Source organism: Periophthalmus magnuspinnatus, chromosome 7, assembly GCF_009829125.3.
Source record: "Periophthalmus magnuspinnatus isolate fPerMag1 chromosome 7, fPerMag1.2.pri, whole genome shotgun sequence".
Taxonomy (NCBI): domain Eukaryota; kingdom Metazoa; phylum Chordata; class Actinopteri; order Gobiiformes; family Gobiidae; genus Periophthalmus; species Periophthalmus magnuspinnatus.
The window spans coordinates 26,616,857-26,632,548 of NC_047132.1; the positions used below are offsets into that span (position 1 = coordinate 26,616,857).

At 38.6% G+C, this 15,692-nt stretch overlaps 3 protein-coding genes across 8 annotated transcripts; 1 reads left to right on the forward strand and 2 right to left on the reverse strand.

Moving 5' to 3' along the window:
* Window positions 1-3,870: 3,870 nt before the first annotated feature.
* LOC117373212 (probable E3 ubiquitin-protein ligase DTX3) lies at window positions 3,871-5,509 on the reverse strand. Its single transcript, XM_033969134.2, has 3 exons — window positions 5,211-5,509; window positions 4,417-4,634; window positions 3,871-4,352 (listed from the first exon to the last, which is right to left on the reverse strand). Exons 1-3 carry the CDS (start codon window positions 5,478-5,480, stop codon window positions 4,274-4,276), a joined length of 567 nt encoding a protein of 188 aa, XP_033825025.1. The 5' UTR covers window positions 5,481-5,509; the 3' UTR covers window positions 3,871-4,273.
* A 1,270-nt stretch (window positions 5,510-6,779) lies between these two features.
* On the reverse strand, window positions 6,780-13,021 carry dtx3 (deltex E3 ubiquitin ligase 3). 6 transcript variants are annotated; one of them, XM_055223368.1, is made up of 5 exons: window positions 12,930-13,021; window positions 10,633-10,673; window positions 9,437-10,242; window positions 8,774-8,991; window positions 6,780-7,854 (listed from the first exon to the last, which is right to left on the reverse strand). In XM_055223368.1, exons 1-5 carry the CDS (start codon window positions 12,941-12,943, stop codon window positions 7,779-7,781), a joined length of 1,155 nt encoding a protein of 384 aa, XP_055079343.1. In that variant the 5' UTR covers window positions 12,944-13,021; the 3' UTR covers window positions 6,780-7,778. The 6 variants fall into 6 exon arrangements, with proteins under 6 accessions (XP_055079343.1, XP_055079344.1, XP_055079346.1 ...); XM_055223369.1 differs by lacking the exon at window positions 12,930-13,021 and adding an exon at window positions 10,850-11,419; XM_033969133.2 differs by lacking the exon at window positions 12,930-13,021 and adding an exon at window positions 10,827-11,418 and having other exon boundaries at window positions 6,781-7,854.
* ptges3a (prostaglandin E synthase 3a (cytosolic)) lies at window positions 12,537-15,174 on the forward strand. Its single transcript, XM_055223373.1, has 8 exons — window positions 12,537-12,685; window positions 13,379-13,492; window positions 13,561-13,630; window positions 13,698-13,802; window positions 13,988-14,071; window positions 14,134-14,175; window positions 14,256-14,283; window positions 14,398-15,174. Coding segments are annotated over exons 1-8 (465 nt in total). The 5' UTR covers window positions 12,537-12,683; the 3' UTR covers window positions 14,418-15,174.
* The last annotated feature ends 518 nt before the right edge of the window (window positions 15,175-15,692 follow it).

The following is a 15,692-nucleotide window of genomic DNA, read 5'->3' on the forward strand; positions in this document are numbered from 1 at the left end:
AGAGCCAGTCAAACAGACAAAAGCCACCCACATCCACACTCCTCTCTGGTTATAAGTAAACACGCCAGAAGCAGAGAGGGGGAGAGCTGTGGTCTGACACACAGGGACACTTTGGAGACAGACGCCAAGGCAGAAGACGTCCCACTGTTCATATACTTATATGTGGATATGGTTCACAAGCCTATAGTTTGAGACTCAGACTCAAACTATAGGCTTGTGAAGTGACAATGGCCTTTCTTTCTTTTTGAAAAATAAAACACAATCAGCTTTTGCCAATACCTGACATAGCATTCTTAACTGAGCAAAAGAAATTAGCAAGAATTGGCTGCTTAATGCAGAAGTACCTGATTTTCAAACTGTGAAAGGAAAAATATATTTAAAATCTGTCAAACTTCTTCACAGATTTCACAAACCCTTTGTCACATAATTATTGTTCACATGAATTTTTTGCCCACTAGTCCAGCTTTAAAGTGCCTTTTTTTGAACAGAAAAGTGAAGCAGAGTGGATTACACTTGTACAGCAGTGCTCACCTCAAAAGGCCATAGTTCCTCAAATGACTTATGGTTTGCAACAGATATCATGTTTTCTCATTTTTATTTATTTTATATTTATTTTGAAAAAAGACACAATTCTGCTTATATTGATAATCCATGTAGGTCTACTGGAGAGTGAAGGGTGGTTTGGCAGTAAAACAAAAATGCTTTATTTAAAAAAAAAAAAAAAAAAAAAATCAATGCATTTGTTTAGCAAATCTTTGTATCACTGCTCTCAAAATAGTTTGGCACATGGTTACATTAGTTCATTTTCAGTTTCATCATCACTTCTAGTGTAAACTAATATATATTTACATAAAAGACCCAAACCACCTTTTTTATAGAATATGCACCCAACATATTGTTCCTACTTGTCTCCAAAATGAAATTCAGATAGACCAGGGACATTATTGCCACTCTGAAAAACAAAAACTGGGTGAAAATGCTTTGATGGTATGCTGCTGTCTGGGGGGTATGTCCTCATTACAGTGACAGGAGATGAGAGGCATGCCCTGAATAGACAGGTACAGTGTGTGTGGGAGGGTATTCATCACATGGTGAGGACTGAAATCTACACAAAGTCAGTTTGCTTTGTGGAGACCAAACATCAGGCCCTCATGAGGTAAATCCTCCATGGTTCAAAGTTAAGGTAAGATATATGTTTAATTTATTTTTATTTTATTTATAGGTTTAAGCCAGTCAAATAATGATTATGATTAGAGATCAGTTTCCACGAAATAAATGTCAATGTATTTCAGTGTCCCCACAAAGCATCGAAACGATAGCAATTATGAGTACATGTTCTCCTACTGCAAAGTTTTCAACACCATATGTTTAAGAGACACACTCTTTGGATCTGGTTAAGATTTGAGTTAAGCTACAGAAAATGTATGTCCCCACAAGACATATCAACCAACCTGTTTGTGTCAGTGAAACAGACAGAAACAGAGAGAGGGAGAAAAGGAAAGAGGGGGAGAGAGGGGGGAAGGAGAGAGGGAGGGAGGTAGAGAGGTGGGGTGGCGGGTTGAGGAGTGAAGGAGGAAGGCAGCGTGGCAAGAGACGTGCCAGTGCTGTCCCCTCACTCTGAGACAGTGTAATTAAAGAGCGCAGAGGGGGCTACGACACCCACTCTGCCATTGTCACATAATGATTTAGAGATCATCTCTAGTACAGGAATACCCCACATGTTTCCACTGGTTTCCTGGTAGAACCCTGACTCAGAATAGGATGTTATATTCAGTAGGGAAAAGGCAGCTTTGTATTAATGATTCGAGTGTTTAATCCACACAGCTTATGTTTGCCATTTCATCATCTATTTTACAGCTTAGATAGAGTTATACTGCTACACATTTACTATGATGCATATTTAATCCAGCCTGACTGAATAAACGTGATGTCTTGGGTAAGCAGATATGGAATGAGCATGTTTACACTATTTGTTAGGTTTATGTTAATATATACCAAAATAAATACAAAATGGTGCGGTTAGTATGTCCCATTTTTAACATCTCATGTTGTAATTTAGGTTAAACCACTGAAATGAAAAAAGTTTTACAAATATCTGAAACTATAATGCTGACCGACTAAAATAGGCCTACGTGGTGTTGTTTGGATACACGTAGACACTTGAAAGCAAAACCAAAATGCAGAGAATATAACTCAATACATACCACTGATAACATTACATAGGTTGAATAAAACAGAAAATAACAGACAAATGAATCAAATGAAATTGCATAACCTTGTGTTTCAAATTGTGCATTTAATTAAATTGTGCATGTAAACATTAGCATGCTTGTTGCTAGTCACAGCTCACATTGGATAATTGTTAGAGAAATATAAAACAAAACAAAAGTGAAGTAGCTCTGCAGACAGATGGGTTGTGTTTTGTTTAGTGAGAGCAGCAGATGCCCTGAGCCTGCAGGCTGCACACTGCCCTACACCACAGAGATAAAGAGACTCAGCTACCAGAGCTGTGCGTCACGTGGATCAAAATATAGGAAAATAGGTTAAGCATATAGTCCATATCCCATCAGTTTATTCACTAACACACTGGATGGAAAATAAAGCAAATACATGCAATTTTTAAGTAATCCTCTGGTGACCATAAATTGTTTGCTTGTAAGGTTTCCATGTAGGCCATTCATTTAAAGACCATATGAGAGGTAAACATGTTTTCCTATTGCTTTGTTTGGTGGTAAATAGTCTTACACAAGTGTCAAGTGGCAGTTTTGAAGAGATGTTGGTGAAGAAAGTTAAAAACTGCAACATTCTCAGTAATTATTACAATCCGCCAAGACTCCATAAAACTGGTATAAGCAGAAATGGTTTATGGTGGAAATGCAAAAACAGCACAGGTGTGATATGGTTTTTGGGACTACCCGTTGGTCTTTGCAGTACGGACAAAAAAGAACAACATGCAGGGCTGGTTACCACGTGACCTATACCCAAGTCACCCAGGCTGTGTCTGCTGTGGGAACAAAGGACAAGGGCCATATTTGAGCAAATCTGTTTTTAGAGCGTGTTAAGTACTAGACTGGTGACTTGTGCACTTACACTTGGCGTTGTAGGAAGTACGCCAACGCTCAAGATGTGGAAGGGAAGGATGACTGAAAATGCTGAGGAGGATACATGACAAAAATGAGGCACTGGCTTAACAATGGGCAGTTTTGCGTTTATGTTTATGCTCTTATTAAGACAAGTTGTTGATTTTTGAACTCACAGTTTTGGTTTTATTTATTCTAGTTTATGTCATTTTGTTTTGGTTTCCTCCACCAATTTGACAAAAAGTAAACACACATTTAAATTATAAAAAGAAATACCAACAGGTGTATTGATTATTTTTGACTATTAACCTAACCTAATAACCTGGGCAATATATACAGATAAAGAAGTCTTAGCATGTATAAAATCTTTATAAAGGATCTATGCATGTATATACCTAAAACTGCCTCATCCCCATAGAAACACATGAGTCATCATCATGTGGGGCAGATGGGGCTCTCTCTCTTCCTCTGACTTTTGGCTCATAGGTTTGGGAGGCGCTGCGGGGCTCGTGCGCGGTACAGCTGCATACCAAGCACGAGCCATTAGTGCACTTGTTGAGGCTAACAGCGCCCTCTTGTGCCAACCTACAGGAATGTAGAAAAGGTGCTATGAGCATGTTTTATAGACTCAAGCTTTCTGACAGGAGACCCAAAACACAAAATGTAAACACTAAACATTTTATCATGCAAAATAGTTTATGCAATTGTGAATCAACATTATAGCTCTAAACTGAACTGTTATCTATGAAATGTTTGAAACCTGAGGACAAAGATGTTTATGAAATATTGTATAGACTGCAAATTGCACATAGCCTATGTTAGCCTACCTAAAATGAAGTAGGCTGAAAAAGTGAGGACGTATCATGCATCAGTGGAATGTATATGATTTAATTAGAACGATATGCATTGCATAAGAGGCTTGTGAAGACACCTGCCCTGAGATTTCAGTCTCCAAAATGAGGTCATGTAAAACCGCTTCCTTTCAGAGGTAGGCCAACATCACTGATAATGACATTTCAAAAAACAATATTTCCTCAAAAGAAACACACCAAAAAATACAAAAAAGAGTAACAGTGGAATGGATGATTAAATAGGACTAAACTTACAGTCATGGACTTCTGGAACAATAATACAATAACAATACAAGCTGAGCAATAATGGAGATAAGTTTTGTTAAGAGCATTTTTTGCAGATCAGTCTTCGTCTGTGATTCCTTTTAGCCGAAGCTCTTCCTGAACCCTTGAGAGGTAACCAGGATCAGGATACCCAAAGCTGCAAGACAAATCCCTGGTTACCCCATATATTTGCTGATAATGTTTAGAAAACTAGACCTTACCACTCAGGCCCTCCTCTCATGCTGGTCTTATGGTGAATGTCGTTCCAGGTGATGACATTGTTGAGTCCAGTGGTGGCAGATTGACCAATGGTAAAGACCAGTCTTTGATCAAAGGCTTTTTTGAGCATTTTTAGGACTTTTTGTCCCTCTGGGCAGTCTGGTAGATAGGCTGTCCGGGCTGTGCCTCTGTATTGCCTTCCAGGATTAGGGTGCTCAGGCTGAATGCAATAATAAACATCAATGTAACACAGGGCAGGAAAACACATAATGACACATAATATGAGTATGATTTTTTATGGCAGGGAACTGAAATGGCCAATAAACCTTGTGTAAGGCTATTGTAAACTGCTAATATAGACTATATGTAGAGTACTGCAGGCTACTCTGTGTATACTGATAAACAATTTACTTGTGGCCAACACTAGCATATTGGGCCATAGTGGTGCAACAGGGACACTTGTGGAACCTGCTTAGGCAACACACTTCATATTGCCCAGTATAAATGTGTGTGAGGGTTGCTGGTGATTGAGGTGCCAATAGCACAGATTGGCAGCCTTACACCCGTCAGTCTGCCCTAAAGCAGCTGTGGCTCATCACTTCCGACTGGAGTGGACGAATAAGGCATTGTAAGCCTTGAAAGGAACTGTAAGTCCAATACTTTATAATACAACAGCAACCCCTAGTGGACAATTGACGTAACTTACATTGAAAAGCGCACGGAGGCAGACCATAAACTGCTTTGTCATTTCAAGTTGTTAAAACCCTTAAATGGTCTCAAAGTAAGTTATTCTCACCCCTTGTATTCCCGAGGCGAACACGTAGTCAATCGCGATGGAGCCGCAGTGTTCATACCCGGGAAGAGACTGAAAGCTGCGCGTCACGGACATGGTGCCGTCCGGCTGGGTCCCGGTGTACAGCCCGTGGAAGGTGTTGCATATGGGGCAGGCTGGCTTTAACCTGAACACGGAGTCGATACACTGTGAGCAGAAGGAATGGCGACATTTCAAAGTCTTCCTATCTTTGATCCGGTCTAAACAAATCGAACAGTCTTGCGTGTTTCCCATTGTTTGGTGAACTTTGTCCTGATGCGCTGAACTCATGGCGTCAAATCAGATGACGTCTTGGAGGAAAGTACCGCTCCTTTTCTATTGGCTCACAGCACTGCCCTGATTGGATGGGGATCCTTACCATAAATGACAATATGCTTCACTTTTGTATGGTAAAGCATAGGCTAAACGAGTCAAATAAATAACATAACCACAGTCTCATAAGTTCTTGCCCTTCCATTCTTCATGTATTTGATATGTAAAAAAAAAAAAAATAATTGAGCATGTACCAGAGTATTACTACAATGTGTAAAAGCGTGGGACTAAACTAAGCCAAATGGTGGTTTCTATCAAAGGCACAAAATGACCTAGAATATCTCACCTGTCAGAGCACATAAGAAACTGTGGCAGCTACAACTACCTGTAATTAAAAACTGGTTGAAAATGAACCAATCATGCACTCATGGATAAAATAAGATCAAATGAAAAATAAAATAAAATAAAATAAAATAAAATAAAATAAAATAAAATAAAATAAAATAAAATAAAATAAAATAAAATAAAATAAAATAAAATAAAATAAAATAAAATAAAATAAAATAAAATAAAATAAAATAAAATAAAATAAAATAAAATTAAATTAAATTAAATTAAATTAAATTAAATAAAAAAAAATTAACATTATTACTGTTATTACCAGCTTATTGGATGACAATGGGTTCAAAACACAAAAAGTGAAATACAAGACTAAAGCTCTTTTTTTTTTTTCTACAGGCCTATTCAAGCTTACCATGATGGCCAAAGAATTATAAGTCCTTTTACTTCTGTAGTTCCAGTACTTGAATTTTACACAGGACTGCATATTTGAAATAAAAGAGTGTAGATAATTTGAAACATAACTTTTTATTCAAGTATTAAAATGTAAAGCACATTTTATATCAACAGAGTATAAACTAAAACAACTGGAAAAGCAAATCCTCAACTTTTCCTCAACAATCCCTTCCAAAGTGTTAATTTTGCTCGCTCCTTCTTTATGTATGCATAGAAATGTTTGCCTGGTAACTTTGTAAGCTACTCACATAACCTATGTCCAAATGTTTTAGTTTCTTGGTCCCTTAACTGAAATATAGGGGTTTTAATAAAATAAATTACTTTTTAAAAGAATATAAATGATTAATGTTTAGTCTAGTTAAATTTTGGACTACAGAAAATGGGAGATTCTGTGAAGTTTGAAGTCATAATAAATCTTAATTACATGCTCATTTTTTTAAATCAAAGTAAATATAAGAGAAGGCACAATCATATATCTCTGACCAATTGTACCTGTAATTTTTTTCTGTTAATAAACAATGTTACAGACATTAATGCAATAGTTGGATATTAAGTACTTTACTCTCCCAATTTAACAAGGAGGCATCGATTTTAAAGAGCCTTTGTGCCTTAGATTTGGTGTCACTGGTCTAAATGCCCTTTACATTTTGACATCTTTATAAATCTAGATTGGCCTATTTGACAAGTATACTACTGAGGACCAACACATAAAAAAATCAGGTATAACAAAAGAATGATGATCCCAAGGAAAAAGACTGGACAGAAAAGTGCTGCAAAAGCCAGTTTACATTCGCCATTGTTTTGTAAAATTAGAGGAAATTAAAATAGAAAACTAGAACTTCCTTAAACTAAGAAACTGACATCAACTTGTAGTTTATAAGCGTACACAGCCCATAACTACAAAAAACAGTTTGGCCTCTAAGTTAACTCCTTCCACCCAGAAGAGCAAAACCAGCTCCACAAATCTAAATATTAATGCATCTTAACAATAAATAAAATGCCTGTGAGTGCCTTGGATTGCAGTTATTGTACAAAATTAAATCTTTCTGTCGTCTCATTTAAATTTAACAAATAATAATGAGTTTAATTAACTTAAGAGACAAGCTCCAACGCATTTTTGAGATTTAACCAAAATCTGTATACATGTAACAAAATATCCACAACATAAATATTCAAATAACAAAAACTAATCATTATAATAACAATGTACCTTGTACTGTACCAACATGGTTACACTCTTGTGCATCAGGCTTCTGTTCTATTTGAAAACAATTAGATTCATATTATACAAGAATGCTTTGCACTCAAAATATGGTCTTCCACTTTTAGCACTGCTGCTGATATGAACAAACAAAGGAACAGCTAATGTAGGGGCGAGGGCTGGCTGCAGCATCAGATGAGGGTCCTTTAAGCGGTGGGCAGAGGCTGGGGACCTGGGGGTGGTGCTCAGAGCATAGAGTCCTGGAAGAGAGTCACTATGATTTATCAGTCGGCTGTGATGCCCTTCTCTCTGAGCTCCTCTGTCACTCGCACCAGGTAAGTGGGGTCCGGGTAGCCAAAACTGTCAGAACAAATTCGACTGCCGTTAGTAAACCTCAACATAGACTCAAGGACATCAACTGATAGTCTTTTAAAGGCAGATAAATGTACTGAGTCTGTTATGTAAACTGATGCATTGAGGGAAAGAAAATGGTAGTAATGCACATGTATCTGTATAATCCCTCAATCGTTCAGGTAGGTTCCATCGCAAAAAAGAAAATTTTATTCTGTCAAGAGCACAAAAGAGTCAATATGTTTTCCAACTATAATTGATTCTCTTGAATAACTGTCGGTTGTTAGCTGCTCCCTTCAGATATTTAAGGCAGGGACTTTCCAGAACCCTGTCAGAATTGAAGAAGCTACTTGGATGTGTGGCAAAACAAATTCACTCCTAAAATCTTTTGTCCAGTAGACAGAATTCAATTTTCTTTTGTAATGCACATGTAATTTCACACACTGAAGCAAACTAGTGCATACTTACTAATTAAAGCACCATTTCATAAAGCTTAGATATTTACATAACTGATAAACAATTCATAATAACTCATTTGTATTTTGGTTTAAAAAGAAACGGAAAAATGTCCATATGCACATTATTGTATGTTTGATTTAAAAAGAGAACGAAATTTGATACATGATTTGTACATTTGGGGGCGCACTACTACCTGCCTGTTTTATTCTCATTTAATAGAGCATGATGAACTTTGTTAAAATTTTAAAAAAGAGACTAGAGCAACATGATCGTTTTGCCGTGCTGCAACCACATCAAGTTGTAAATGCATAAAACAGGCTCATTAATCATCTTTCTTTAGGGAAGAGGTTAAATTTGTTGCAAGGAGCAAACAAAATCTAAGATTAGCCTCTACACCAATATTTCACACATTCATTACTCGTCAATTACATGACCAAATATGTGAAATGGAGTTAAAATCGTTACATACCAGCGAGGCCCTCCCCATATTGAGGTCTTGTGGTGAATGTCGTTCCACGTGATGACATTTTGCATGCCCGTGGTCATGGAGGTACCGATGGTGAAGATAAGGCGCTGTTCAAAGGCCCGCCGCAGCAGACCCAGCACACGGTTCCCCTCAGGGCTATCAGGGAGGTAGGCCACACGGTCGGTTCCTGGGTAACGCACACCTGGGTTGGGGTGCTCAGGCTGGACATGCCAAAAAACAGTACAAATAAAAATAAATAATCCAAGGAATATTTACTTTTGACAACCTTTGCTTTCAAAAAGGATGAAAAACAAATAGGTTTTCTGCAAAAAGTGAACTTTTATAGATTTTACTCTAAATGTCATTTTCTCATCATGGGTTTTGACTCAGCCCAAAACAGTTGCATAACCAGTTCTGTTGTGTGAAGGAATCCGATTTAATGATTTCATCATCGCAGGCTTTTGTTAACAGGTCAGTCCCAGGAAATATTGGAAACATGGATGGTTTGATTTTACAATAGGATTACCTCCGTAATCTTTACATGGATAATCCTATAGGAAGAAGACACATTGTTTGTTTGAATAGATCTAAATTGGACCACACATAAGCTGCAAAATCTTTGGGTATTAAGCACTAGTAAGTGTCATAAGTTAGTAAGTAACTCACCGCCTGTAGTCCAGGAGGGAAGCTGTAGATGATGCAGATACACCCATATCCTTCATGTCCAGGAAGCTCAATATCAGGGTCTCGCTCTACAATCATTGTACCATTTCCCGGCTGGTTACCGATTAATTGTCCATACACCAGTCGACACACAGGACAAGCCTTCTTCACTTTAAAGGCCTGGTCGAGGCAGGTGCGGCAGAAAGAATGGCCACACCTTTCCAGCATGGTCCTGTCCACAATGTCCCCCATGCAAATGGAGCAGGTGCTGTTGTCCTCTGCCTCGCTGTGCGAGGAAATATTAGGATCCATGTCCTTTCTTTGAGATAACTCGTGAAACATGGCACAAGCCTCTTCATCTGCAGGCTTCCTGAAGCGGTGTTGCTGCCTCTGGGAGCGCCGCGGCTGAGGCAGAGGAGGGGGCATCAGGCTTCCCTCTCCACCGTTCGGCTCCAGGACTCCAACACAGGGCAGCAGAGTCCTTTTTCTCTTGGGTCCCCCCTCCACTTTGCTCATTTCTTTTCGGGCACAGCGGCATAAGTCAATGAAAGCTTTCCGCGTCTCGCTGGAGATGGGTTCATCCATCACCCCAGCACCAGAGCTCCTGAAGCCTTCCACCGGCTGCAGCCTCACGGCACAGCAGCCCCCCCTCTCTCCTCGCCTAATGATACCAGCTCTCATCCCCTGCTTGTGCTGGAAGTCAATGAGCCAGGGGCGCCCCGCTGCAGCCAGGTAATCCCACACTGCCTGTGAAACCAGCACCTCGTCACTGCCCTGGCCCGCACGCACACTCATCTCATCAGACGAGACTGCACAGAAAGGACAAAACACACATTTAGAGCACAAGAATGCAAATCCTGATAGTACCACATAGAGCAAGCTGCATCTCTGTTTCATGCGTGCAATGGGCAAATATAACTGGTTTATCAAACAAAACAAACAAAACGGTCTTGCAACCAGTGTCCAAACTCTAGTTATAGCTGAGTAATAAACTTGATCTGTCCATAAGTGATGGAAAGTGTCTGGTGTTTGGCTGCATCACGTTAGCCTCATGCAGCAGGCAGCATCAGCAGATCAGCTGTTCACAAATGCACACTGTAAACAAAGAGAAACTAGAGCTGCCGCCTTTCCCTGGAAGACTCATTTAAAACACATCTAAACAGCATAGTGACAACACAATCATTCTATAGTTATTTTACCTCGTGATCCCATAAATTCCTTCAATTGTGAGTGAAGCGCCCTGTTGAACAGAAAACAGAGAGAAAAGATGAACAAGAGCTTGCGTAAACATAAGCCCCCAGCTCCACGATGATGGGAGTCGACGGGCATTACAATGATTTTATGGCTGCATGAGCTCGACTTTTGTGCATTTATAGAAGAAAAGACGCCTCACCCTTTACCGGAGCTGGTCGCTACCTGTCAGGGAGGTTTATGGCGGGATTAAAGAGCACCCATCGGAGAAGAAGGAGGCCTGTGCTCGCCCCTCGCTGCTGCAGTTTATCCGCGGAGCATTACTCTTTAGTAGTCAAGACATGGTATCCCAATGTACGCCCGTTTCATAATCTCCATATCGGCTTAAATCCTCATCAAGCCGTTCTCGATGCTTACAAACGCCACCAGAGCAGCAGCTCGTCCCCAGTCCTGCCTGTTTGTCTTCCACGTCGCTTACGTCCTTGAGTTAGGCGTAACACAAAGTAAATAGCATTTTGACTTTCTTATCTGGCTCCCTCACGCAGGCTCTGAGATTGTTTGAGCCAGATAAACCTGACAGTTCTGGTATCTTCCGAGTGACAGCCTCCCTTCCTCCTCACACAGGCTACAGTAAAAGCTCCTCATTAAAAAGAGGTTTTTGAGACCAGCCTAAAATGTGACCAGGAAGTTCGTCACTGCACGCACAGGATTGGAGGATCTGGTCTATGTTGGTGAGTGTTCTGGCAGTGAATCATACTTCGGTCGTGATTTAGAGCTTGACAAACACGATATGTGCACACAGCCTACATACAGGGAGGACCCACTCATTCACTTGTCATGCAAATGAGGCTGGGGAATCTGTCTTTTAGCATTATCTAACACGTCTATTAATCAGTAGGCCAATAATAAAACAATGTGGCCTCCATACAAATAATGTAAGAATAAATGTGTTTGTACATTTTTGGCATAGCCTAACTGTAGGCTACAACCATAGAAATAAACCATCCCTGTCAGAAGACAGACCTTTTCAGAAGAAGAAATAGACATTTGTTTTCACTCACCATAAAAATATTACTACAGAGGATCTAGGTCAAACATTTTTGAAGTAGGTAATTATCTGAAGTCATTTTGCCTCTAGTCCATGGGCTTCTATGGACTGCTTTAGAACGTTATAAATACAGCTAGAGGATATATCACCATGGTGACCTATAGTAACAGACAAACTCATGTTTATGCATCTAATTTCAGCAGCCATTTTCAGACTGTAAATTCTACTCAAGAACTCAAACTAACACAAACTAACTAATGCAAACAAAGCCATTTTTATAACAATTTTCTTTAAACCGAGTTAGTTGATTTAACTTTGAATTATTATTTATCTATGTTTTTAGATAAATATAATAATTATCAAAGATTGTTTCCATGCAGTGTTTTGACATACTGTAATTTTACATAAAGTACAGTCCTGTATTAAGGTGTATTTGTGGGTTTCAGGCATAGACATTTATGTCTGTGGTTTCAGGTGAGGATTCCTACTTGATTTGAAGGATTTGGCACGTCAATGGCCCTCTTTAAATATAACACAATTTTAATCTATATAACCTTTTGAATGTCTGTACAAATTTATTACAACCAGAAAGGAATAATTTGCTTATCACCCAGATATTCAGTGAAAACAGGTATGTAACTAGCAAACAGACACAACGAGCCACAAGCGAGTTCTCACTACTTTGTTATAATTATTTGTAATTTTAAGGCCATTTCTGGGCCTGTTTTGTACATTATTTTCAATTAAGTCACAGTCACAACATGGCCGACTCATTCTCCATTGCAAGTATCCATATGTCTCTAGCATTTCCACATCTGTTCTGACCCTCGCGTCACGTGTGCCATCCCGTCACGTGTTAAGAAGGAAACCACGCGATACTACAGCAGAGCGTCGCACAATTTGTTAACTGTTTACGTTTCAATGAACGTAGTAGCCGGGTGAATCTGAACAAGGATTGAGTTTATTGCCCAAAACGTGTCCCAACGGTGAAAATTTATTAACACTATCAAAATGTAAGTTCTTGATTTATTTTTTTGATCTATAGTGGCCAGCACGTTCTGCAAGTAGAGTAGGACAATCGGCTAACATTAGCTTACTGACATAGCACACGCGTTAGCTTCAATACAGTCATAGTACAACGTGTTACTCACACCGAGAGAAGCTTTCGCGCTCAATAATGTACAATATAGTTTACTCAGCCTATTGTGATCAAACACCTGTCAGTGAAATAGACATATTCGTCTGTACTTCACTCACCAAAGCTCTATCATTAGCAAAGAAGCTAATGTCAATCACAGGTTAATGTTAGCCATGAAAAAGCGTGGTGTCATCATTAGCCTGGCAGATTACACTTGAGCTAATGGGGTAAGGCTCGGTGCAATATACAGGAAATGCGCCTGCCTGGGTCAGTTATAGAAATTGTTCATACCTTTATTAATAAACTGAATAAATATACATGGGACTAAATAGATTTGCTGTGCATGTGTTGATCCCTTGAAATAGTAATTGTAAAGTATGTTGGACCTCACCCCTTTCACTATAATGAATGGTGAAGCTTTGCCCAGATTTAATGTGAACTCAGATGACCTTTGTACATCAAATACACAACAGTGATAAAGTTTGAATGACCGATTTAATATTTTTTAAAATATATATTAAAATGACTAGTGTTTTAGATCGTGTCATTGAAACTTTTCTGTCAACAGGTATCCTGCACCAGCCAAATGGTATGACAGACGGGACGCAGTTTTTGTTGAGTTCTGTGTTGAAGACAGCAGAGATGTCAAAGTAAATTTTGAAAAAAGCAAGCTGGATTTCAGGTGACTTTTGATCTGCTACTAAACATTTGACACTTGTTCAAAAATAATTTTCACTTTTTCTCTCACAGCTGTGTTAGTGGAACAGATAATGTCAAACATCAAAATGAAATTGAGCTTTTTGGAGAAATAGATCCAAAAGTATGTATTTTATGATTTAGATTGTTCATGTATTTGTATGCATTTTAAATCATATTTTGTTTTCCAGGAATCCAAGCATAGACGCACCGACAGGTCAGTCTTGTGTTGTGTACGAAAAGCAGAACCAGGGAAAACATGGTTGCGACTAACCAAAGCTAAAGCAAAGGCAAGTCTCTTTAAGTTTATCAACAGAAATGGCAATCAAAGTTACTTGATAGTCCAGAAATGGCCTCTTCAGTTAGAGGTTTAGAGATACATTTTAAGGAGGTCCAAATTTAAAAATGCACTATAACTCAATAAACAGTAAAAAATAAAAATGATTAAGTAACAAATATATGTCTTATGTTATAGTGCAACTGGTTGAGTCTTGATTTTAACAATTGGAAAGACTGGGAAAATGATTCGGATGAAGATCTGTCTGGGTTTGACAAATTCTCAGAGGTAAGTAAAGACATTAAAGGAGTTGCACAAAGATCTACAGTGCTGATTGCAGATATTTTCAGATCATGAAAAACATGGGCGGGGATGATCTCGATATAGATGAGGTAAAATTCTTTTGTTTGTTAAACAGAATATTTTTAAAAAAATGTATTCTTAAAATCTGACTTGTATGTCTTTGTTGCAGCATGAGTCTGGAGACAGTGACGATGACCGTAAGTATCTCCATTATTTCAGTAGTCTCTATGTGGTTTTGTTTAGCAACACAGGGTGCCTAATGGCAGATGAGTCACTGAGAAGTGCTTTAAATCTTCTTGTTCATTTTTCAGAAACACCTGACCTTGAATAGACAAGTAAGGATGCCGCCCCAGTAGTACGTAATTCACTCGGGTTGAAGAGACTTAGTCATGAGATGGCAGCCGCTCCAGAGAAGATGTCCACTGTTTCAAAGAGAAACTGTTGAAGGGAGGGACTATTGATACAGACTGCACTGAGGCCCTCTTGACGTACAGTGCTGTGCTTCGCTCTTCTGTTCTGCATGAACAACTCTGTTCAAATGAAAATGTTATTGTTCATTAACTTTAATGACTGTAATGGGACGTGCTGATGTCTTACACATGTTTTTGCGATGTCAGATGATGTATTGTGATTCCTTGAGAAAATACAAACTCCAAAACACGATTTTCCAAAAACCCATTTTTAATGATAGTTTTCCCCTTTAAATGTTTGTATTGTAGTTTGCACTTTGTGTTAATTTAAAAAAGGGTTTTCTGTTGTATGTCATTATTTTACCACAGTTTAACTTCAGTGAAATAAAATTTGCTTGTGCATCATAAATATTGTGTTAAAACATTGATAAACATTTTTGCTTGTAGACATGCGACAATGGGGGTCAGTTTGTTCAAGAACACTGCATATTGTAGCAGGGCCATTTTCTTCCAAATGCTTTCAGAATAAGGACCTCAATCCCTGTTTTCAGTGCAGTATACAAATGTCTGTTGCTCACATATCACTAGATTTGCTTTACAATGTTCTATGTCTGAACTTGTGTTGCATTAGTCTGATGCTGTGGGAGTATGTTTGTAATAAACTGTCAGATCATTCAATTAACACTGGCCAAGCATTTATGTTAAAAGACAGCCACAAGGGTTTTGTTCATGACATAAAATTTCTTACAGAAACTCATTAAATTCTAATTTCTATTTTCCATTTGCACTCAAAATTCTTTATTTTCTTAGGATTAAAAATATATTAATAGGTTATAGGTGTCCAGACAGCTGCTAAAATTCATCTGTCTGCCTCAGGTAGTGCTGTTACTTATTTCACTGTACCTTTCTATGCAAAAGTGATTTAAGTACTTTCCTCTGGTTGGTAAGCCACTTTATACTCTGCAGAATTTTAAAAAGACATTTCAGAGCAACTTAACATGAGATCCCAAATAAAAGTGGGTTATTGCATGTTGATTGCACATTGTGTTCAATATTTGTATCATCTCCAGCTGCTGCTCCAGCTTTTAAGTGTCAGCAGTCTGGGGCCAGCAAAACACTAGGCAAGCACCTTTTGGTGGTCACCCCCATAGACTAAACCTCGGGCTTAGACCCACAAAAGAAGGCTTTCCAGGGAT

What these genes read in the sequence shown, in the direction of transcription:
- LOC117373212 (XM_033969134.2), bottom strand. Translation starts at nt 5,480, where the DNA reads ATGGGAAACACGCAAGACTGTTCGATTTGTTTAGACCGGATCAAAGAT. An exon ending in TCGCCTCGGGAATACAAGGG is followed by an intron (nt 4,635 to 5,210) that starts GTGAGAATAACT and finishes TATTGCATTCAG; the next exon opens with CCTGAGCACCCTAATCCTGG. An exon ending in ATGAGAGGAGGGCCTGAGTG is followed by an intron (nt 4,353 to 4,416) that starts GTAAGGTCTAGT and finishes TTTGTCTTGCAG; the next exon opens with CTTTGGGTATCCTGATCCTG.
- dtx3 (XM_055223367.1), bottom strand. Translation starts at nt 10,762, where the DNA reads ATGCCCGTCGACTCCCATCATCGTGGAGCTGGGGGCTTATGTTTACGC. An exon ending in TCCCTCCTGGACTACAGGCG is followed by an intron (nt 8,992 to 9,436) that starts GTGAGTTACTTA and finishes TGGCATGTCCAG; the next exon opens with CCTGAGCACCCCAACCCAGG. An exon ending in ATATGGGGAGGGCCTCGCTG is followed by an intron (nt 7,855 to 8,773) that starts GTATGTAACGAT and finishes TTGTTCTGACAG; the next exon opens with TTTTGGCTACCCGGACCCCA.
- ptges3a (XM_055223373.1), top strand. An exon ending in TTGGAGAAATAGATCCAAAA is followed by an intron (nt 13,631 to 13,697) that starts GTATGTATTTTA and finishes TTTGTTTTCCAG; the next exon opens with GAATCCAAGCATAGACGCAC. An exon ending in AAGCTAAAGCAAAGGCAAGT is followed by an intron (nt 13,803 to 13,987) that starts CTCTTTAAGTTT and finishes TTATAGTGCAAC; the next exon opens with TGGTTGAGTCTTGATTTTAA.